Source organism: Netta rufina (assembly GCF_964035555.1).
Source record: "Netta rufina genome assembly, chromosome: 11".
NCBI classification, from domain to species: Eukaryota; Metazoa; Chordata; class Aves; order Anseriformes; family Anatidae; genus Netta; species Netta rufina.
In genome coordinates, this window is record NC_140134.1 from 10,727,044 (window position 1) to 10,752,277 (window position 25,234).

General features: G+C 40.3%; 1 protein-coding gene across 3 annotated transcripts in view; it reads right to left on the minus strand.

Annotated features, from left to right (window-relative positions):
* NEO1 (neogenin 1) overlaps positions 1-25,234 on the minus strand; it is a 184,930-nt gene that overhangs the window by 66,791 nt on the left and 92,905 nt on the right. For all 3 annotated transcript variants that reach the window (XM_084293686.1, XM_084293685.1, XM_084293687.1), the window contains exons 6-7: positions 4,468-4,622; positions 3,521-3,641 (exon numbers count right to left, since the gene is read on the minus strand). In XM_084293686.1, coding sequence (XP_084149812.1) covers positions 3,521-3,641; positions 4,468-4,622 — 276 coding nt within the window. The remainder of the gene's footprint in view (positions 1-3,520; positions 3,642-4,467; positions 4,623-25,234) is intronic.

Here is a 25,234-nt window from a genome sequence, read left to right on the forward strand (position 1 = left end):
TTGAGATCCCTAACAAAGTTAGGCCCAAAGCACAGCTAGGGTTCTTCCTTCTCACTGGGATATGCTGAGTCCTCCATGGTGGCATCTGAAGGAACTATGGGGACACCATCTATCTGCTTCAGCAGCAAGGCAAAGACAGGAGCAGCAAAACCCCCATAGGCTGGCAGAGGGCAAGTGCAGAGGACTGCAGTAATTCAGGTCAAAATCCCCTTTCCTTAGGTAATTCTTCTCCTCTAAACTTATAAACAGAGAATTACAGAATTTAAAATAAAGCCACCACCCCAGTAAGCCTTCCAATTACCCTGGCATTTTTAGCCAGTCAATTATTTTCCACAAATCCCAAATATATTGCAAGCTTTTCAGAATTCAACACAAATGCAGAAAAGACCGACCCAAGAGAAACTTGTGTTACAATTATTTTAAACTGAGTGTAGCAGCTGAGTCTGCATGCGCTCCAGTCTGGGTCGCTCATGTGCACCTGCACACTGAAGGGCCGGGGTGCCGAAGACAATGAGGTGAATAACCAGACCTGGTTCCTGGGAAGCCAGGGATCAAATGCAGAACACCTCCTGCAGCTAAGCACGTCCTGTACTTTATGGCTGCTGTATTTAAAAATGATGCTACTAGGTAAGACTGAAGAAAACACAGACGTGGTGCTTTCCTTTCAGACCGCTCCGCAACCTGTCCAGCGCACCGCAGCCCAGCTACGGGTGAAGCGGCAGCGCCCCAGGCAGCAAAAAACAACATGCAGGAAGATTTCTATGCAAAGGGTGCAGAATGAAACAAGGTAATGCGCAAAGGAGACAACTAAGATCTGATCTAATAGGCAAAGTGCAAATAGAGGACACTTTTATAGGTTTATTTCTATTTATCCTTCCTCAGAGTATCTCCCTCACAGTCTGAGTGAGTGCCTTTTCCAACTACTCACACTCATCCCTTATGGCAGCCAAATATCCCCTTCCTTGTTGTCAGTTATATCATAGTCAATGCTCTACTCCATGTACAGATGACCAAAACAGTCACGGTCCATTTCTTCAACACTGGCCCATAAAGAATGCATGTGGCCTGGCTGTCTGACAAACTCTAAAAGGCTTCTATATTTTCTAGTATAAATTTCCTTTATTAAAGACCAATTTAATATGGTAACTGAAAGGGCTACCTGGAAATAGCTTGTAATTTGTCCAGATGTTTTCTAATTCCATTTAGGAAGGAGAAAACAGAGAGCAGGAAAGGAAGAGACATCCTTGCCAACTGGGATGGAGAACTTTGATGAACACATAACCAACATTTTTTCACTGAAATTACTTTCCAATTGCCAAGGTAGGTATTTCTCATCATCAGGTGTGAAATTGAAGAAAAATAGCTTTCTGAATTAATGAGCAAAGTATTCAGAATAGATTTTTTTTTTTGTTCAAATTGGTGGTTTTTTGTTTTTGTACCAAGATGGTTGTCATGAAAGAACTATCATACATCATGCCTTCACTTTCTTTCCCTGAACATTTCTTCCTTCTTCACCTTTCATATATTGTGACAAGGTGTTAAAATAAGATCTCAAATATCTATATTTTCTTTGACTGTGTACATTATACCTCTTTTCATACATCAGGACTGAATAACACACAACACATTCATGCCTAATTGCACTACTTGTTATGCCACTATTCAATAGCAAAAAAAATAAATGTACTTTCAGTGAGGTACCATGTGATCATCTCTACTGCTGGAAAACAACAACTAATATGCATCAGTGTTACACAGGGAGTGCATTGTTAAAAACATTGCAGGCCATGTAACAGCACGATATGACTTCGTGGGTGTATTTTTACACCCGAGACTCCATCAACACTGCATCCATAATCCTTTGGCAGCATGCAAAAGAAAAAGGACAGCATTATAAGGCAAAGTCCTTTAGTGTAACAGGACAGGTTGCCAGAGCAGAACAGGAAGGAGAAACCACTGGGCAAACAATGGGGAGGGAAAGGAAGAAGAGTGAGACCACAGGAACTAAAATAATAACAGTAATAATAATTTATAAACCACTACTGGGAACTGGGTGAAAGTACAAACTTGGGCAGGGCTTCAAAACCCAAGTACATTAATTATTCAATATTTTTCAAACACAGAAAATATGGAATAATGCTTCCGTTTGAAAGATTTGGAAACTACTCAGGTGATTCATGCATACAGCAGAAATAAAATTACTTTTAATAATTTTTCTGGCAACATGATGACAGTAGGCCAATGCTGGATCCAGCCGCCTAACACCAGTCAGAGGTGAAATCCCATGGCTGTGTAGTATTAAAGCTACTGAATCCAGTAGAGGGCACCTTTCATTCCCAAAATTGTTGTGGAAAGTACATGCATCCCTTCAGCCGGCAAGGAAACATACCCGCATCCAAAGCAGAATTCAGAAGAAGTTAAAAGTTCAAACTACTCTACAGAACAATGGGAAAAGAAATGGGAAATATCTCCCTTCATGGCACACTTGTAACAGTTCACTCTCTGTACGCTGAACAACAAAACCAAGTCTAGCAGCAATCCTAAAATTTCAAGTGTGAAGTTATATCATGTCCCTGGTCATATGTAAGTGTTCCTTCTAAGTCTTTCCATCCAAAAGTTTTGTTATATACAGGGGAAAAAAGAAACTGCAATTTTGAAACAATATCCAAAAAAGAGAGGCAACACTAAAGTCAAAAAAGTATGGAGTTAGTATTTTCTTGTCTGACTTATTTCCCTTATCCTTCTTTCTACTGGTTTTCTTCATTATGCTATTAGAAATTATTTTCAAGAGCTGTGTGACCTGAAAGAGCGAAACAAGTTGATGCCTTAGTAATGATATTTGTACTGCCTTTTCTTTCTGGAAGACAGTAGTTCTTTTATCCTAACAATAATTATTCTCTTATAGCATTCAAAATATGCAATGCAGAATACTGTGTGTTTCAATGGCAAACAGGTGAGCACTGTTAGTGATACCACTGACCAGAGCACAATAAATATTTATCTTCAACTGCAGCAGCTGCAACTCCATCAATTCTTTTGCAGTCACAGTCTGCAGAAATGACAGAGTTTACTACTACTTTGTTTTTTAAAACTGATGGCAGAAAAAAGCTTCTGACACTGGAATGACTTCAGTGTAAAATACTTCATTTGTTGTGAGCCCTGTAAGAACTTATTTTTCAGTTTTGGAATTGCAGTGACTATTTTCATATTGGATGTCCTATTGTTTTTCAAAATCTCAGCATACACTTAATATTTCAGATTTACGGCTATGGTTTATTATTGCACTAGGTATTTCCAATATATTTTCCAAAATGCAAGGTGAATGCTGTAGAACTCCCCAATTTCTCCTCTCCCTAAGTACCTGTAAGTGTAAAGGGAGAAGATGACACTGAAACCTTCATATGATTTAAAAAAATCATCCTAGTCAATCTGAGTTATAGGTAACACGTATCATGTGGAAAAGGTCCCCTGAAACTGTTCCTCCCGAACTTTGGCACTATACTGCCACTTTTTATCTTACCAAGGTCAAGTATTATCAGCTGGGCTCCAGCCTGTGCATTTCCAACATCGTTTTCTGCAATGCATTGATAGAATCCTTCATCTGATTTCACCAGACCCAGAACTTGCAGATTATGTTCTTTCTGAGGAGTGAAGGATAAAAACAATACTTAAAAATGGGCTGTGACTGCAAAAACAATGGTGTTATTATGACACATTACTATGATAGGAGAAACTTCTGAACAGTAATACACAAAAGTGTATTTCGAGCTCCCGTCAGATTTCATCTCTTTTACTTTGAATCCTCAAATTATACAGCATCAAAAAGCAGCAGAAGCTCTTACTAATGGCTATCATTTTCTAGCATCACATATCACTGGCAAGTCATAACATTCCCACAGCCATTTTTATGATATTTTAAGCACTGCGTATAACCGCATAACTCACTGTTACAATCCCACAACCTCAGGTATACCCAATTATACAACCATTAAGTTCTAAGCTATGTCTCAGTAATGACTTTCACTACATCTAACATTTCCCACTAGAAGTACCAGTGTGCCAAAACTTATGATCCACAACTCAGGTATATTTATATTTCAATTTCTGTTTGAAATTGTAATTTTCATCAATCACAGATGACTGCAGAAAACAGACGGTGTTCACAGTGAACTTGCACTCCAACAGGTTCAACCAACAATTTGTGCTTTGCCTCTCTCCCTCATGGAAAATCTAAGCTACCAAGAAATAGACTCACAAGCAAAGTGTTTTAGAATTTCAGTAAAATGACTGAGTTACAGAGCATTACAGAATTCAACATGCCAATTAATTCTTCCAGGCCCTGAAAACATCAATAGCATAAAAATAGGAAGGTGGTCCTATGGAAGAACCTAGCTTCCGTATGTTTGTGTTACAGGACTAAGGATCAGGTCAAGAGCTGGAAATGGGCAAAACTGACTATATACTTACAACAATTTTGAAGTAGTCACTTGGAATCACCATGTCTCCATTCTTGACCCATTTCACAGTTGGAGTAGGTTTTCCAGTCACCTCACACTCAAAGACAATATCCATGGATTCATGAGCATAAATGTTCGCTGGCCGCTTCAGAAATTCAGGAGGAACTTAAAATAAAAAGAAAGACAAAAGATAGTGTTAGCATCCACAAAAGCAATTAGTTTTGCTTGTACATGTAAAGATGGCTTCAGGGATGGCAGCACAAACAGCAGCAATATTGGCAGACATTTTCAGATCAAAGTTTGATATAAGCTGATACAAGCTCTGTTATTTCAAAATTGCATTTAGGCCAGTTAAATAGCCAGCCAGTCTAATTTGAAATGACCTCTTGAGAATACGTGAAAAAAGAAATTGAACCAAAATCTATAAAGTGTAACATAAAAAAAGTATTTTTAAAATCGAGACATATATACTCTTTGGAAAAGAACACCTGGGTGGTTGAAGACCATGCTGCTCTCATATCTGCCTTAGGCACGATGCTGCACGTTAAAGAACAGCGGGAGCAGCACGTACAGGGAGGATTTCAGAGAATATTCACACTTCCTTCACTAACTCAAGAGCTCATCTGAGCAAATCATTTAGTGCTTAATTGTGCAACATTTCAATGCACCTTTCACAAATAAAGAATCTTGCAGGCTAAGCTCCCAGCAAGACAAAACCCAGGTTACCGAAAAGCCTTCACCCTTTCCTTCAGCAAAGCTTGTTACTTTATGAAGTGGGAAGACTGTAGTTAGATTTGAAATTTTTTTTAAAATGGGCTTTGATTAAAATTGCTGCGTAAAACTTTCTTGCAATTTACACGTGAGGTGCACGACAAGCACCCCCTTGGAGGTCCCCAGAACAAAGAGCAGTGGCACTGCAGTCGGGCTCCATCACACCAAGCACATCATGATCAGCAACGTCTTATTATTCAGCCAAACCTCTGCAGTTGATACAACAGAGGGTTTTCAGAGAGTTCTTTGTACTTAATATTTAAGTCGAAAGGTAGCAGAAAGGTCAAATTACATTCAAAAGACTTTCTGAAGTCAACGGACGCAAAACTAAGATGAAACTTTCCTGGGGTACCCATTTCCTTGTGTTTCTGTGGAGAAACTCAGTACATCAAACAGAGAGTGCTGCATTTATCTGAAGGCTTTCTTCTCTGCCTTGTGTAGGCACAGCCACATTTCACTGCAAGGTATAGATCCTTGTCTCTTATATGCCTGTTCGTATCTTCGGGCATCTTAAAGGAATTAGACCTCCAAAGTTAAAAATAAACACCCCCTTGCAAGAAGCACTAGCTGCAGAACTGCAGACACAGCTTTGTACCACATCAGTAACGTGCTCCAGGCAGGGGTGCCCCAAGATGTGTATTTCAGAGCTCAGTAATGCACAAAGGTTCTTCCTGAAAGAACATAAAGCACACAGCTAAGTTGTCATCTCTGGGTCTTGACCACTTTTTGAAAGGTCTTTTATGTTCAGAGTAAGGTTAGTTAAAATAAGGAAGTTTAAAATCCAGAAGAACTCAACCATAGAGAATTCTTTGGCCATGCAAGCCCCACGCATCCAAAACTTTGTGAGCACCACTGGGACCCCAGGAAGCATCCAGGAGCAGGAGAGGACTCCAAGCCTCTGCAGCTCACTGGCAGAAGAGCCCTATGCAGGCACACAGAATTTGAGTCTCATCAATTATGAAGCACATTCACCTATTTGTTTTTATTAATCTCGCCGACATAAGGGCAATTTGCTTACTTCTGGTGGCAGGTCTGATTGTTCAAGTTCCCGGAAAGTCAAAAGCAGCCTTTTGCCCTTTAATATTTATCAAAGAAAGTCAATATGGCTGGGCTACAGAGTTTAGGCAAACATTTTACATGCTTCACTCATCAATGGGATTTATTTCATGCTAGGGAATAAGGAATGCTAGATTATGTTATACTTTTTTCTGTGATATGATCCATTTTCCTTCATGTACAGGTTTGCAGGTGGATTTAATTTAAAAAAAAAACAACACACAGATAGCTGGAGACAAGCTGCTCTCCACAAACTGATCTCTCTTCTGATCTCTCAAGTTTCAGACCAGAAATAAGAGAACATAAAAATATGAAACTACTTATAGAGTAGGAAGATGACTTAACTCTCAGACATACGTAAACCTACACCAGCAACTACAAAAAGATGCTCACACACATTTACAGCTTGACCTCCTTCACAAAGGGTTAAAGATCTGTATGGGGCTGAGTCCAGTTGCTGCCTATGACTTCCACGATCCATTTTGTATAATCATTTTCTTAAATTTACCAAAACCTCCATGAACTCCAAATGAAAATGATTTAAGTTCTTTTGGACTTAGTATCTGCATCAGATGGCTGTTGCAACTGTAACTTCAGTCCTCTGAAGTTACATTTGGAAACTGTCATCTGAATTTATTCCTGACCAAATTGCAGTAACCTATTATTTTATTGTAAATTTGCATTCCTCCCGGGTGTTTATCCCTTGGCATTTCTATTCCGAATGAGCTGTGCTTTTCCGCTACTCCCTTCCCATATCCCAGCCTCTGTTTTGGCCGCTCAACAAGCCGTGTTTGCTCAGGTTGTTCTGGCATGACAAGCCACCACACCATCCCCAGTGACCCTCTGTATTTGCTCTACTTTGAATTCATCTTTGCAGTCTGTAGAGCTTCAATTACTTGCATGCCGTTTCAGATGTGTCTCACCACTGACTTGAAAAAACAGCATAAATACAGTGTTATCGCTACAGCAAACATCTTGCCCAATTCATAATGCTATTGTATTTGCCCTTTCCTAGATGCAACATGCTGATCTCCGAGTCCGCGGCTCTCTCATCTTTAATCATTTTTAACTAATGAGTAATTTTGTCCCAGGCTGCTTTATCACTTCCTTTCAATCTCTCCTCTGCACACAGATACAGACACATACACACCAAATGTTGAAGCACCCATGTGGTTGTAAAAAGGGAGCATAAAAACTGGAAACACAGGAAGTTGTTTTTCTATGAAGGTGCAGTACCCTTATTTTCTTACCGTTCTCTACAGGGTGGCATTAATTCCTTAGCTATTAAACTTATGGCAAGAATCCTAATAAACACAAGCAAGCAACATTCACTGTTAAAAGCATAAAACTTGTATAAAAAAATGTATCTGCTGATGTCAGAAGACAAGCAATTCGCTGTACCTAGCAGCTATGCCATGAAACTCCAAGATAACTGTGGGATCACAGAAGCATAGGATATCCCGAGTCAGAAGGGACCCACAAGGATCATTGAGTCCAACTCACATGTAGGGATATACACCAGAGGGTCAATAAAATAACGAGTGGCACTTAATATAAACAAATAACTGCTCTGGGTTCAAGATAGCCTTTGCTAGAGTGCGTCCTCAGTCTACAGACATTGTCTGTTCCTGTTCTCATCACTGGTGTTTCCCTTGTAATGAAGACCTTTGGAGCCCCCTCAAAATCTGTAGCGACTGGCATTGCTTGAACTCAGGGCACCATCCACTAGCAGGCATTAATACTGAATTATAAGATTTGTCACGAAAATGAAAGTTGAACTAGATATCCTATTACCTGCTCTCAACTATTTTTCACTTAGGAGATTAACAATTTGAAACACTTCATTTTTCAAAGTGACTTTGCTTTTCTGGCTTTTGGAGGAAATGCCACACTATTTACAAAGGGAAAGTAATATGAGAAGTGCTCACTTTATTATCCTTTACTTTCCAGTTAATGAATTAAAAATGCTTTTGAAACACACTTTAATAGTTTAACTATGTCAATGTTTAGCATTTGCACCGATTAACACAATGTAAGTGCAGATGTTTGTGGTAGAGAAGTTAAATTGATAACCAGAGAGCAAATGAGCCAATTACCATATAAAATAAGATTTGTAATGGAGGATTATGTGTTCCGTTACCAAACAGACAATTAAACTTCAAAGAAAACTTGGCAGCTCACCCTACTCTTCTATCCCTCCGAATGGCAGCATGCAAACAACTATTGCAACTGCAAGATGCTTGCACAGAATTTCACATGCACTGTAGCATCCTAAGAGAGTCTTTACACAACAGCATCTTCCACCCATCTGCAGATACAAAAGACAAAGCATTTTGATCCCAACGGTGAGCAGAGAAAAGAAGGAAGGCAATCTACATCAGCAGGTGACTTAAACTTTTAGCTGGATCCCTGTAAAGTGAAATACTCTAAAAATAATACGCTTTTTTAAGCCCACGGGTGTAAGATGATGAGAAGAGCTAAGGAAGTACGTTAGTCGAAGTGGAGACGGGAATTGCTGGTGGGCACAGATGCCATTTTGCAAATGCAGGTGACCAGAAGGAGCAGAAAACCAGGAGCAGCGAAAGGCAATGTACAGGACTGACGCTCACCTGATTCGTGCTTGTGTGCCAGCAGGGGCCAACAAAGAAAAACGCTGGCTTAGGATCCACATTGTCTACAGGTTAATTTTTAAATGGCAAAGTATTAAGAACCTTTGAATAACTATGTGAAGAACATTAAAGCAGCATCATTTATTCTGAGCCTTACAGAATGACTGCTTCTTCAAGTGTCTTTTCAGTGGTCAGCAGCTCTTGCCTGTTCTCTCTCATTAAGACCGAAAGAGAACAATTTGGTGGCCTTCAGGGCCGTAGCCAAAAGAATCTATTTTCAATTCAGCCATCTGTACTGCTTCAAATGAGAGAGAAATTAATTACATTCAGTCCTCTCCAGCTCTTGAAGAGCTTTCCTTTCAGTTTTACAATCACGGATGGAAGAACAAAGGTTCCTGGTTTCGCAATCTCATTTCAAACGTGAAACTATAAATGTGAAAGCTGTAACTAAACAAGAAAAGGAAAAATTCAAGTTCTGCACAATTAAAAAAGCAGAACTTTCTGTTTGCTTAGTTACAAGCACAGTGAACCTTGTCCTACAATATTCAGACCAAAATGCTGCTATTCTAGTTAATATCTAATTTTTGCATGCCTTCCTCTTTTGCCAAAGCTGAATCCCCTCCACATTGCTCCCCAGAAAGAAAAGGAAGATGGCAAAGTAGTGTTTCTCAAGTCTGACTATCAGGAAACAAAGAAAACCTTGCAGAGGCAGGAGTGCAAGCAAGCAGGTCATTTAGGTCTTCATAGTAAAAAAAATAAATAAAAAAATTAAAAAAAAAATCACCTGAATGTACAATCTACTTAAAAAAAATCCAAAGCTGAACTAGGCATTATATATCCAGTACTCCTCAAAGAACAGGCAGCTGCAGCTGTGCCATTATCTCCCTTCTGAATAGGTGTAAAAGTCTTACTCAAAGTGTGTAAGAATAGTCTCATTTTGACACAACAGAAACACAGATTGCAAGCCATACTTTAGAAAGACTTGCTTTCTTTTTAAAAAAGCATTAGCACAGCTGTTGGGCAAAGCATAGCATCAGACAAAAAACAACTTACACATGATCAACTGCAAGAGGTATCTGTCACAGCATTTTGCTGTCTCCTCCAGTCCTCTGTCACCTCCCTGCTTCAACACGCTACGGCTGCCGAGGGGCTGAAATGCAACAGCTGCGTTTCCAAACAGAGTGGTCAAGGACCAGGCTGAAGTAGCCATTTCCGCTTCCTCAGCCACTTCCAAATGCTCTCATTCCACAAAAATTACAAGTGTGTTCCCTGAAATCACACCATTAAATCTGAATTCTTGTCAATGTCTCCTCGCAGAACCTTCACTCTCTGTACACACTTCTCTGGATGACCCGAGGATTTCCCTTATCAATCAATGCCAATCGTTCAAATACAAAAGCATCTTCCAAACCCACAAATTCCTGCGTACTCCCGATATTGATAAATAAAACCCTGAGCAGACTAGATAATTTCTTGTAGCACATCTCTGATTAACCACTCCTTAAGCATTCTTGCTCAAAGGACTTCTATTTTATAGCTAATACTTCCATTTCATAACTACACTGTGAGTAGAAACCCAATCTTATATTTCAGTAAGCAACCAGGATTACCATTATTACATAAACTGGGCATTTTTATTATTTTTATAAACAGCTTTTCAATCAGCATTTCAAATGATAAGCCCAGAGGAGTTTTACCTTCTGATCCTGTGAGGACAAATACTCTATTAGGCTATGTTACAAATCCTTCTTTAGGATCCTTACAATGTTAAACTTAATTTTAACAACCGAAAGTTTGTTTATGAGTAGGGTATAACTCTGGAGCATGATGATCACACTGTTAATCCATTCAATCACACCTTGAATCAATATTAACATGCTCACTGTATCACTGCAGTACAGAACATTTTCTCCAAATCTACCTGCCAAATGGCAAAGCAGCTCACGCTTCCACAGACAGCAGGCTTCTGTTTTAATGAGACATTGTACAGGATTTCAAAATCTTTGAACTTCTTTTTTGTTTTAAATTCCCCAAGCAGAGGCTGCTTTAGAGGATGGGTCCACCTCTAGCTCAGACTACAGGACCCATTTCACTGCCTGGGATAGCTCAGCTTTTCAGTGCTAACCACAGAGAAATGTCTGAGTTACATACAGAGTGCATTTTATTTAAACTAATAGCAATTTCCTTGGTCAGTTAGCTGAAACCAACTAATTTCTGTCAGCCAGTTGCCATGACACAGACTTAGATGAGAAGGTTTTACGTTATTTGCATTAGCACAGTGCTTAGGAGCACCCACGGAGCAGAGCCATTATGTTACAAACAAAAGCAAACTATTTAAGTACCACAATGCAAACAATGAAATTAAAGAAATTAAGGATAAATTATATCATTAAACCATTAAGGAGAGAGCAGTCCACTCAGCTATGTCTTATATTCACCTAAGTCTATGAATACATCTTCTGCTTTGTGGTATCAAAGTGTAATCACTTCGGAAGCCTATTGGCCTTCTAAATATGTCTTTTTCCAAAATTTTGATTCTACCCCAAAACAACATGACATCCTCCAGCTCCTGCCATTATTACCAATACAGAGGAGAAGTTTCAATTAGCTTTTAATTGTATCTTCTAGTTGTACAAATTAGTTGGTTTCCTTCATGTATATCACAGAAGGAAAGGAAATTACACTTTAAAGAGAAATAGGGAATTATAATCTTCTTTCTTAAGAACAACAAAGGTATACAGATAAGTACTTTATTTAAAAAAAAAAAAAAAAAAAAAAGGATTTAAAACCAAAACAATGCCTCAGGAAAGTCAGAAGTCTTCCCAACCTCTGAGCAGGGCTGACACGTCCTTAAAACACACTTAATATGCAGTTGGAAATTTGCACAGCAGACAAAAGCTGACAAAATGAAACTTTTTAGAGAAATAGCCACAGAACAGAAAACTGTCAAATGAATATAAAAAAAAATCAGTGTACCAAGACAAAAAAAAGATTATAAAAATGTAAACTAGTACATGCGCAGCATTTCTATTGCACAAAACCCAAAGTTCCAGTTTATGCACAGGAACTGCAGTCAGAGGATGAAAGTTTCTGATGCAGTGACACAGTATTACTTCCTCTTACCTTGTAAGATAATGACTTCACGTGTCTGCTTTTAACAAGTAAACCACTGATGGTTTTATTACATTTTAGACAATTAAAGCTAACGTACCAGTAGATCAACAGTTCGCTGTCTGTGGGATGCTTACCAGTGTGAGTTCTCTGCTGCTTCTTTAACAGATGAAGCAGAGAAAGAGGCAGCATTTTTCTCTAAGTGCAGTCTCTGGGAAGCTACCCTAAACTGGTGAGATTCTGCTCACCAGCTGAAATGGCAAGGCTGAGCCCTCAATATGTTCTAAGCTCTTGCTCATGCAGAAGGGGCTGGTGCTTTATGGCTTCATCCACAACCACCGAAGCATCCACGACCTGGATTTCTGTGGCTGGGGGATGGCAGGGGGTGGCCTGACTGCATTCGAATTGATTTGAAAACAAATATTTTACATTTAAAGTGAAGAGCTTTTCTTCAGAAATCATTAACTTATGAAATACTCTTCAGAGGCCAGTCCCTACATAAATATTTTGGAAGCAGAAAACACACAATATTACAACCACCAAGAAATCAGATGAGGGTGAAGAGTACAGATCATAATGAAAAATTATCCTAATCAACTAGAAAAGGAAAATAACGATATCAGGATAAAAGTCAATAAATATGTATTTCTTCTTCAGGGAGACATATTAAACTGGACATTTACGGAATAGGACATGATAGCAATGGCAGGAAAAGGTCTTAGAAATAAGGATTTTGCCAGAGATCATAAATATGACCATGACCTGAACACGACTCCCAGTATCCTACTGATGTGAAAAAAAAGTAATCATACAAGAAGCTGCTGCTTACACCTCCTGAGATTCCTTTTCCATCCAACACCCAGTAATCTTCAGCCGGCGATGTTATTCAAGCACCACATTTCAAGGAAAACACAGACTCTGATTTACAAGAAAGCTCTGCAAATGACCAATGACTCAGAAAATTGGCTCTAAAAGAAAAATGGAAGCCCTGGTTTTGGTTATTTGAGCAAAGGCAAGATTAAGCAGTAATAAAATCGGAGACCTCAAATAGGTAAGAGAGCTTAATACATAAATACTCCCTGAAAAAAAAAATCAGATGTGTGTGTCATTCTCCCTACGTTCTTGCCATACTCTAAAAATGATAAAACTCAAAACAATTAATTGTTCAGTCTCCAATCTGATATGGAAAGGGGTTCTTCTCAGTATGAGCTTTAGTAAAATCAAAAACTATCTTTATATATAACTGTTCTGAACTTGTGCATACACAGGACTGCAGAGGAACTATCATTAAAGGCTGTGAGACGTTAGCTCAGCACATGAATTTGGACAGCAGACAATTAGAGGTTATGTATATACATACCCGCAAATAGAATTGTCTGGGAAGTTTTCCAGGTGCAGAAACATACGGTGAGTGCTCTGAGCGTGCCCTATACACTAACAGTAGTTTTATTATGGCTTTGACTTGTGGGGTGCCTTAGCAGTTGCAGACCAATTCAGTACCCTAATTGCATGCTGGCATTAAAGCTGTGGCAAGATTGCAACATCATCCACACCTCTCTTAATCCTATCTATACAAAGATAAGCATAAAAATTGGCTGTAATTGTCAGCTGATCTGTTCAGCAAGAGCAGGAAGTGTTTAAAAAATACAACTCCCTTATCTAAGCAGTATCTGCAGATGGAGCATCTGCTTCGCAGGGCTTTCAAAGTCACCCTACCCTGATAACCTGCGAACAAAGGTTGCTTATCAGCAGGACATATCCAGCAACAAAGAAACACAGCGAAGGTTGCACAGCGCCAAGCGGCAGCCAACTGCAGGCATCAAGGAGAGAATTGTGAGAGGAGTGAAAGCATAAAAGCAATAAATACATCTCCATTCATTCTCCCAGTGTCTAGCAATCCCTGGATGAGGGAGTTCCTGAGAAAGAAGAGAAACCTTTTTATTTGCTGGTCCCTTGCCTGCCCTTGTTTCTTTCTGGACCCAGGTAAGTTTTCAGCAGCCCCAGTGCTCACAGCATCAAGTTGCAAACTTCATCGACACTCCCTAAGAAAATTCACAGTTTTTTGCATGTCTTTGAGTTAATCAGCCGTGTGATGTCTCGTGGTTCAGGCAACCAAAGGGAACCAAGCATTCATTCCCTATTTGCTTTCCCCACGGCACTCAGGATTTTACGGAAAAGAACAGTTTTTGACATTGCATGTGTCTTTGATCATCCTTGTTACATTCCCCATACCTTCTTCAGCTTTACCGCATCTAACAGCTTTACTACATTCAAGCAGCACGGGAACCAGAGCTGCTTGCAGCATTCAATATATATAAGACCATCACAGATTGAGTCAGTGCCACAAGGATTTTTCTATTTAGATGCCTATTCCTTTCCTAGTAAGTCCGAACATTTAATTTGTTTTTTAAAAGCCTACCTTTTCTAAAGACCTACATATTACAACCTCAATATTTGATGCCTGTGCAAAACCAGGCAGGTCAGAGACCACTGCCATACAAGCAGAGTTTGAACCGCATTTAACCGAACGTGCTGCTTTATAGCACACTGAACTTCACCTGCTGTTTTACTGCTTCATTGTTTCTTGCACAACAAGGCACTTCTACAGCTGACCCCACAGCCAGCATTCATTCCTACAACCCCAGTCCGCTCAGAGCCAGCAACGTTTGTCACCTTACAGTCCTCTTTTCCAGATCGCTTACAAAAATGCTGAACAGTGCAAACCCGGCCCCGCTGGTGAACAGAAGCCCCCAGTCCCACTCGGATTTTCTGTCTGTTCAACATCCTTACTGATTTTCTTTCATCTACACGAGGTCATTCCCTCTTCCTACACAGCACCATTGTCTGAGACTCTCAGCAAGACTGGCAAAAGAATTGCAAATGGAGGAGCACACATCCACCAGCCTGAATATCCCCAACTTCTCAGCAGATCTCAGCAGTCAGGTGAGGCTTTTCTCCCCAAAACATACACAGTTCCACTACACTGTACTCAATGTGTCTGAAAACACTATATATTTTTTCTATTTCCATCAATTTAACCAGTCTAGATGCCAGATTACCGTGGCCACAGTTTCCCAGAGATCCCCCAACAGACTCTTAAAAAACTGATGTCATGTTGACCAAATATCTTTAGTCTGATTTTTTCAGACTGCCTAGCCAACTTAAGTGATAGGTTACACACCACACTCAGGATTTCACACTTAAACTCCTTGAGAAATGTGGAGTGAATGCCATCTGGTCCGGATGATTCGCTACTGTTCACTTTGTGGATTTGCTTTGAAAAATATTTCGCTAGCTCGGCAGTTGCAGGTAGGTCCTCCAACAAGCACACTCGTTCTAAAAGGGAGGAAAAAAAAAAAAAAAAGAAGCAGCTTCCAACTCCACGAAGAATTCAAGAACTCACTTCGCTTCAGGCCATCTTCTCACCCCTTTCCCTTCATGTTCAGTCATCTGCTGACCCTGCGCCTTCTCTGGCAGACTTCCTGTCTCTGACAGGCTTCGCAATAAAGTATGAGAGATTTCTGTGTTATTAACAAATGGCTCCTCAAAAGCTTTGTATTATTTTACTTGCATGTAGATGTGAGAAAAATGTTTTTCTTTACCATGCTGTTAACAGATTTCAGGGTCAGTGGTTTTTTTGTTTTTTGTCTTTCCAGTATCATTTCTGACAGGTGTCAGGCATTCACTGTGAGCCTTGCACAGCTCCTTAAATGACTGCCACGCCGCTTTCCAAGCTTCACCTTTTTGACTGTGCCTTTGGATCTTGTTTTCAGTCAGCTTCCTCTTACCGCACTTATCGCCCCCCCCCCATCTTTCAGTTTATTTTATTTTTACAATTCAGTGCTTCTTTAGAGGACTTATGGTTTCTGTTGGTCCTGTAAACATAATAAAGTCCGTTATGAACACAGTTACAGGAAAATAGACAGTAAACTTTTGAATCACGTCACATGCACTGCTTGGAATCAAGAACAAAACCTACTCCTGAGTTTCCAAATCAAGCTCCAGCACAGAACGCTTCCTCTTGGTGAACGCTGCTCCCACGTTGCTTCTTGCCATGCTCAACCATACTAGACTGGTGTTTGGAGTTGATGAGACATGCATGAAAAGCGCAGGTGAAATTCTTCCCTCATCCCTCACTTGACTCACTTAAGAAACTGAGTTTTGCAGTGCCATGGTGTGTGATGTGACTCCCCCGCCTCCCCCGTGACACAAACAGGTGAAGAACACAGACCAGCCTCAGATAGCTCCTGAGGTCCCAGACAGGTTCTGATAGCTTTGGGGACAGCTCATGTGCATGCATTTAAGTGTGCTGCCTTGTCCTAGGAGCAGTATGATGCATGATGCACCTTGTTCATATAGAAAGAAACCACCCCCAAAGAGCCCCATCCCACGTGAGATGCCCAGCTGGGGCCCTGGGAGCACGTGGCTCCATCATTGGTCACCACAGCTGGTCAAGCTGTATACGAACATGTGAAGGAATGAAACTGGGAAAGCAGCACAGCTAGCAAAGGTTTCCTTTGGAACAGCAGAAAACCAGGGTATGGGCATGCTGTGCTGCCTGGCAGCCTGTTTGCAAGTTAGTGCAGATGAATGTGAAAGAAAATTACATGTAAAATTTGTAAATATTAGCCAAAAGGATAAGTAATAGTAGAGGTGGTTTTTGTTTTGCATTAATTTTCTTTATTCTGTAAATTTCCCTTAAAAAAAATGGAGGCCAATACTATTGGCAAGCCCATGGAGACTAAAACCCTAAAAACACGGAGGCTGCCCTGTGTGAGGACACTTCTGGAAAGGGTCAGTGCCTAGGAATGTCCCATTACAGCAGCTGTTAGAAGCAGTAGCCTCAGTCTGTGAAATACAAGTGAACGTGTGACAAAACCTGTGCTTGGGAGGTGTCAGCAGGACCACACAGGGGAGGGACACAGGACTAGCAGAGCTTGGCCCTGCACAAGAGCTGGGCAGAGGCTGAGTGCGATGAACCACAGCCAGGAGGACACAGCAAGCAGGAATGAAGTACAGTAAACCCCGGCATAGGTCACGGAGCAGCATGAGACGATCACTGCAGCAGAAGCAGCAGGAGAGACAGAAGGTGGCACCTGATGCAGGGGTCCTGCCTAGAAGACCCCACAGGGCAATGCCAGCCCCCAGCTGTCAGGGGCAGGAGGGGGACAGCAGGCAGCTCTCCCCCACAGCTGAGCCCTTACTGAATCCAGACAAGCAATGGCACGTTGTTCGGTGTCCTTTCTTCCAAGGGAAAGCTTGCTTCCAAGTCTGTGCCTCCTGTTTCAGTCTGACACTGATGATTTTTCTTTAGGTGTTTTTTTGATTTAGACTACCCGCACACACATTTCCCCCTTAAGCTTATCTGAATTATGTTCCCTTTTACGTGAGGATTTTGTTACGTTCAGTAGATGCTGCCTCAATACCATCTGCACTTCTCATCTCTCCTCCTGTCCGTGTAGTAAAACCCAATATTTAATTTTAAATACCAAACATTTATTTCCTTTTGTTAGCATTGAACCCAGCCTTTGTGTATGGACACGCTGAAAAAACTTCTGAACACACACTCTGGAATTAGCATGCTGTTATCAGTGGTGAACTTTACAATTAAGGAAGAGCTCAGGACAAACAGAAGAGATGACATTTCTGCATTAAGATAAGCAGATCATATTGTAAAAGCTTGTCTATTGCAAAAAATTAGAGTACAACACCTCCAAAGTGCTTAGCAGCAGCTATTATAGATTATCATTCAAAGCACACCTAAGGTAATTTCCAGGATTTTATTTTTTTATTTTTTAAGAATAATTGATTTAATCACCAGGAATGCAAAAAAAAATTACTATGTTCATTATTTCTTTGTCTAACTAAGCCTTCCTTCTCCAGTCCTTGTAGCAGACATCAAGCTTGTTTGACCCTGAATCTACTCCAAGTACCATGGAAACATCTGAACAACAAGAATGCTCATCAAAATTTAAATTTCTTACAGCAGTACCAAAGGCAATGAAAATTTTATTGAATTCTACAGCCCTAATTCTCTACGCATAGAACACACGGCGAAGAGGCAGCAGGCACAGCCCTCTGCAAGATGAAGGCCTGCAGCCTCTGGGCCCTCGGTTCCCAATTTCCAGCATAAAGCTGAACCACTGAACCTTCGGAGTTTCTACTTCCAGGTTTCTACCACCCCAGCTCCCATAAGCCAAGCTGCAGAAGAACCACGGGAGATGATGATTCTGCTCAGATTTCACCCCAGCTTGCTAAAACACCTCCATCTAGAAGCCACAAACGCGCATCCCCCATTCAGACTATTTAATGAAAGGATTTGCAGCACTGCTTCAATCTCCGTGGCAAATGAAAAAAACATTACTTCTGGCATTTACGAACACTTGTTCCAGATACAGGGATATTTTCCTACCTGTAAGGTAAGTTTAAAGCAATTGTTTAAAGCAGATATGTCACGACACACTAGTTCAAACTTGCTGACCCAAAGGTTTTGGTCTTCAGTGAAGTGTTTGCTCTATCACGCTATTTATCCCTACTCATTTATTACTGTAGCAGGGACTTTTTAAAGATGATTACCACAATTAACGCAGTGGTAAACACTACAATGCCACCATCATGCCATTCTGTGACAGCTTTTCTACCAGATGCAGAACAAAGGTCTGGCTGTTTTCTGAATTACTGTTACAGGCACGGCTGGTGCCTCCACCTACGCTGAATGACAACCAAGTGCCTTGGTAATAACAACTTTATGACTTGCCAAGACATGAACCTGGCAAAAGTTCCTCAGGCATTTTCTTCCTTGAATTGCATTTTTCAAAACCTCAAATTTTAAGTCTACAAGGGTTCAGATCAGTTTGATCAGTGAAGGAAAAAAATGGATTTATTTTAACTTTTTTTTGTTTTAGTCAGTGATGCATGACAGAAGGGGGATGCCAGGAGAGAGGAGGGGACTGGAGAATGGCAGTGATGAACGTGGCAGGTGAGACGGCTCAGGGACAGGCTGGGACATCAGAGCAACACTGGAAGAAATTCAGTGAGAGGTGCCCAACAAGGCCAGTTTCCTCCTCAGGTATCCTCAGAAAACGGACTTAAGTCTCCCATTTCCATGTGCTCCCCTACCCCAAAGAGCCCCCCAACTGTTTGGCACACAGAAGACGGGTGTCCTTGGTTATCCTCCCTGCCTAAGTGGCAGAGATCAAGCAAATCCAATTTCTGACAGGTGACAGCCCTGTCACTTGGGTCTCCACCAGACAGAGATGGAAGGAAGCTGCTGACCGGTCTTGAGCTCGTGCCGCCAATCACAGCTCTAAAGGGATGTATTAAGGGATGCATATTCTGAAAAATCAATGTTTAAGCATCTCAAACTGGGCATTGAAACAGCTGGATACATTTCATCTTAATTTTTCTATGTCTCAGTCAATTTTTAAAATGGATTCCGTACCACTTCATTTCAGCAGAGTGCAAAAATACATTCATTAGTGGTTATGAATGATTCAGGTTCCACGGTGCTGAATACCAAAACAGAAATAAATATGGATTTGAGCTGAGCACAATAAATAAATCATGGTACTATCCCCCAAATAAGAAGAAAAATCAAATATTGAATATTTTCTCAGTAAATTAGTACTATGAAGCTTATGCGCTGCACAAAGCGGTAAAATCCTGTCAAGAAACAGTACAAGAACACTTAGTTCAAGATTTTCATAACTTCCTCCCATAACAAGTGGGAAGGAGGAGATGACAGATTAAAGACAGCTAACAATCCTAGCCTTGAAGTTCCTTATTTTTGAATATTTGCCTGTGGAGCCTCCACAATGGGGCAGTAAGTTTGTGTGCAGGAGACTCAGAAGCTGGCAGGAGGAGCATGATTTCAAGATAATATCCAAGATTGAACTGTTTACTTACTGAATACAGACTGGTGCAGTTCACTTGGGGGAAAAAAACAAACTACGTCTGCAAATGGTAAAAATAATTGATTGAATCCACTGCTTTGGCAGGTCCCTCTCATCTCTACAGAAGTGCGATGCGAACTTCTGACAGCACACTACTGCGAACTAGGCATTTCCCCAGCAATCACCCACTAGGAAAGATTTTTTTTTTCTGATCGAGACCAAAGAAGAGCTGGTGCGTTTGTGCTTTCCCTTTTTTAGCTTGCAAAGACACAAATTCTGCAGGCTTGCTCTACACATCAATTAAGAGTTATCCAATCACTTCATTTCCAGATCAATGCATGTGGGCCTATCTTCACATCAAAGTCTCTTCTAATTTACAAATCCCCAAAATAACCTTAATTACAATCCACCTCAATAATAGCTTCCATATAAAGGAACAAGTAAACATCTAGGACTGCAGTCTGAAGGAAACAACTGAAGGGATACAACAAAGGCCTACAAATTCATGCATGGGCTGGTGGGGGGAATAAGAACAAATTCCTTCAACCTTTTCCCAGGCAAGCTAAGAAAATTACTAAATAAATCTACATTAACAATGACTGGTGCAAAAAAAACAAGATGGTGCTGGTCCTCACAGTGTCATGAGATGCTGTGGATATAAGATGTTTAAATGGGTTTGGGGGACAGAGTGATTAATAGGAAAGAAATCTACTGAGGATTGCTAAATAATGGAGAAACCACTTGTGGCTCAGAAAATCCCCAGTCTGAGATCCCAGATCAGTCTCATCCCCAGTGATGAGTGAGACGGTATACTCAAGGGAAGCAACATGTACTTCTACCCTTCACATAAATTCTCTCAGCCATCTGCTTGTGGACACTGGTGGGAACAAGACACCAAATACAAGAGCCTGTCACTTGGTCTAGCACAGCCACTTCTGTATTTCTGTGCTCATGTCTTTCCCAAAAGCTGTGCAGCGGGAGGCATAACCCTGACACACTGCTCAGCAGGGTAAGGCGAAAGCCACAGGCCCTTCACCAGCTTGTCTTTGCCAAGGGAGCACACAAGGAAAGCTCTTCAAACTGCATTACAGCAAGCACGGTCCCAAAGCACAGGCTGCCCTGCCTGAGGGGAACTGGCTGTTTGCATCTTGCAGTCTATTTCAACCCATATGGCAAACCCTAAGAAGAAAAAAGCATTTTGCAACACTGAAAGATAAAAATCTTACAAATTTAGATGTGGGTTGAGTTAGAGGAGGGACTGATCTGGAGTATCTCTCAATGACTGAACAGAAACACCACACCACTACAACCCTGCACTGTACCACATTTGGCTTTGTGGCAAAACATCAGTTCCTAACAATTTAGCTGTGTAAAGATACAAAAAGAAGAACTAATAAGGCAATCTAGCTGTAAACTGTATGATCAGACGCACAAAAGCACATCTTCTAATTGACCTTTCAGATTTCTAGCATTATTTATGTCGGAAGTTATGGGTGTATTAAGAAGTCAAGGAAGACATGATGAATTTGAGATATGCTCCTTATCCATCAAACAAATTTCTTAAGTTCAGTGTTTTAGAAAATAATCCTTCCTAGCAACCAGAAACAGACTATACCCTTTAGTATGTTTTCAAAAAGCGTTTTTACACATCTCTGAGCTATTCTAGGCAAACAGGAGAACACTATTCAACTTCAAATAGAAGTTCAGAAAAATGCTAGCTATGGAAAACAATAACCAACAATTATAATCCAACCTCAAACTGTGGAAACCAAGCTCAAGTTCTGCAAAGAGACAAACAAGCCTAAGATTTGAAGTCACATTATTTTTCCCAAGTACTTAAATTACTGGTTTAACATTAATGTATCATTAATATGATGCAGAGTTTTACGAACAGCACTACAGGAATAAAGCAGTCAGTGGAATCCGCCTAAGAGGCATCATAAAATCTTTACTTCTATGCTATTGCACTTTCTTACAATCCAGCTAAATTTTACAAAGTTAGTAGGTTAATTGTTGAAATCCTCAGTTTTCTGCTTGTAATCCTCCAAATCAATGCCAATGCCAGTCCAGTCACAAAGAAAAGTAGTAGCAGGGAGATTAGCAGCTCTGAAAAAATCAGTCCTACAATGGTTAAGCACACTAATGATAACTTAAGCGAATTAGGAGAACAGTAATCCTGCAATGTTGAGATTGAGTTTATGACTGGAAGGAAATCTATGATCGATGCCCAGGACAGACACGCTACATTTCAGTAAACCTCTTTAGCCTGATCCCATACAACAAAACCTCTTTCTTTCATCTCCACAAAGCCTCCAGTGCTGTTGGGTTTTCTTTCCTTCCCACATAAATTCTTTGACAGGTCTCCAAAACAAAACTTTCAGCTAATTATTTAACGTACAATCATTTGGGCCTTATGTGTTTTCCACATCAAAGAGAACGCAGCAGGATGTTACTCATGCGTTCTAGTTTTCCATTATTTTCTCACCAGAATGGCTTCCTAAAAAATGGGTTCATGTGGCATTTCAGGATGTACTAAAGGAAGCAAGAGGGCAACAGATAAATGCTCTAATTCAGAGCTATGTTGTCAGCGACACTGTCAATAAACTAAGTTATTAATTTCACATGCACTGAAAAGGCAAAGAAAAATTGTTTCCCAGAAGGGGACTGAAATGGCAAAATGGTATTTTAAACATTCTCCCCAAAGCATTGCACACGTGTAGCAAAACATTTGAATTTACTAAAAATGTATCCATAACAGCTTTACTCAACCCTCAGAAGCTATGAACTGCTGAATTCATCTCAGAAGAGATTTTTATTACAGAAGGCTGACATTTTAAATTGCACTTTAGCCTTTTTGCTTCATTGCTGCCCTCAGGTTCTCAGAAGACAGTAGGCAGACTTGCAAATATGAACCACATCACTCATTTCTTAAAAGATACCCTATTGGAATAAACAAAGAAAATTAATTTGAAGTTGGAGGCCCAAAATGCTCTTGAGCTAGATGCATTACAGAGCACGAAGCATGACTGTTTTCAAAGGTTGCTAACACTTTCACATGCCCTACAATTCTATTCTGCAACATCACTACAAAAAGCTACCTTGCCTTACCTAATTGAACTGCTCCCTGAGTACCTAGATCCATGTCTTTCTTGTAAAAAGTACTTTTCAGGAAGATGTAACCTGCATGCGTATCACCGCTGCAGTCAATACAGTTACTCTTTCATAGGGAGAGCTCTTTAGGAAGCCTACATTCTGGTGGTTGGCTCACCAATGGCAGCAAGGTGACAGTAGCAGCCCCAAGGGGTTGTGTTTGACCTCTCGAGTCTTCAATACACTGTGGCAACATCCAGCCTCCTAAGGATGCAAGGACAACAGGCCATAGGAAAAGAAATCTTGGAGTCATCATTTGAAAACAAAGAAGACTAACAGGGCTGCTGGAAATCAGGACTGGTTAGAAAAAAAAGAATCACAATTTTCTTATTTTCAGTATGAAAATATCCTCCTGCCGTTACCTAATCACCAAGTGGTTTGCTGCACACCTGGTTTCCTTCCACGTGTTATTGTGCATCCTGCTCACATCCCCTTACAGGCAGGATGCTCAACACCCTTCCAGCATCCTTCTGCAGGGAAGCCTCAGATGTGTCACTGAAGAGTATGCAACAACTTTATTACAGAAATTACACCTGCCTCAAAGGTTTTCACAACTAACGTGAAACACTGTGCTTAGTTTAACTTGACACTGTAACTAAAGAAGTTGTGTTTACTGTGGAATAAGAACTCAATGGTGTTTTCTTTTAAATTATTCTCATCACGAAGAGAAACTAATTAACTGCAAGACTGTTTAGGGAACAAGTCACCACAGATAACCTATCTCCTTACAACAAATTACAGAATTGTTTCATCTTTGTAACTTTGGGATAAACTTCCCTTCCAAGGACTCTGGTTTTTATAAAATGACACCTAGTAACTGCAATAATCTACCTCCCATTAGAGAGATAAATTATCTTGTACTATGAGAGTGAGCTTAACTACCACGAAAATTAACTTGAAAGAAAGTATGCCTTTACTTTATGTTATGGTCTCTCCCTAGAGACCATCTAAGTAATGCATGGTGTTCTTCAGCATTTCCATTTTACTCACCCTCATGTTCCATCTCAAATTTTGGGGGTGCAAAAACGATGCACAAGTGTCTGTTGAAATGGAAAAAAAAACCTTAGACAACCTATAAATCCAAGAATCAAACTTAAAGCTTGATTCAACCAATTAAACACAGAAAGATGACCCTGATATACAGAGGAAAATACTTGCCATTTAGGGCACGATTTCTATAAAAAGAGTTCTCACTTAGAGGAAGAAGGCATTTTAATGAGCTTCTTAGTTCACACATTTAAATTTCTTGAAAGTCTTTGGCATACACAATTTCAAAATTATTACTGAATCCTTCAGCTTTTATTTTTAATTGCAATTTTAAGTGTCATGTCTTTTGATAGGGAATAAAAATAATAAAAAAAAAGTATACTCTATTTTGTATCTACTATATCCTTCAATCCTTAGGAAGTATTCAAATGCACTTAGAACAAAAGCTGAGCTATGAACTGGCTTACCTTTCCCACATTAACCTATGAGTTATAGCCCCAGGTCAGTTGTGCAGAGGGTGAACTTCCCACCCAATGTTAATTATTCCTCCTGTCAAAGTCACAGGGGACCTAGCAGTGTGCTCTACATAGCGTGCCACATGTATCCGTGCATGTCCTGCAGGATATGGCAATTCAGGGAATTCAATCTCCTTGTTAAGCAATCTGAAGGAAAGCACATTGCTCAGAATCAAGCTGAAACTAGGTATAATAGAGGTGGCAGGTTTCACTCTCTGTTTTCTCAAAATTGGGAAAAAAAAAAAAACTGTTATTTTAAACTGGCATTTTAGTAGAAGGAAGAAGTCAAAATGTAGTTGATGAAAGCAAGGGAAAGGGAGAGGAAGGCTGACTTATTCAGGACTGCCTGTCTGTGCTGCAGCAAGCTCCTCTCTTCCCTAATTCACAGCGGTACACATTTCATCAATGCATAACTGACTCCAGAGTCAAAGTCATAAATCTTACTCCAGGTAAATCCCACTTTTATTTAAGGTAAAACCAACACTACAGATTTTTGTCAGCATTTATGCTGCCTCAGAGGTATGGTTCCTGTGGGGTAGAAGCCCTGGCTGTAGATTTTCGACACAATTGTACTTCTCTGAGCTTTTCTTCCTTCTGAGGTCTGAAAAAAAACAGCTTTGCTGGTACAGCAGACACCACATAAGGCACATTTGGCTTGCTTAGTGTAAGCAGTACTCCTCCAGTAG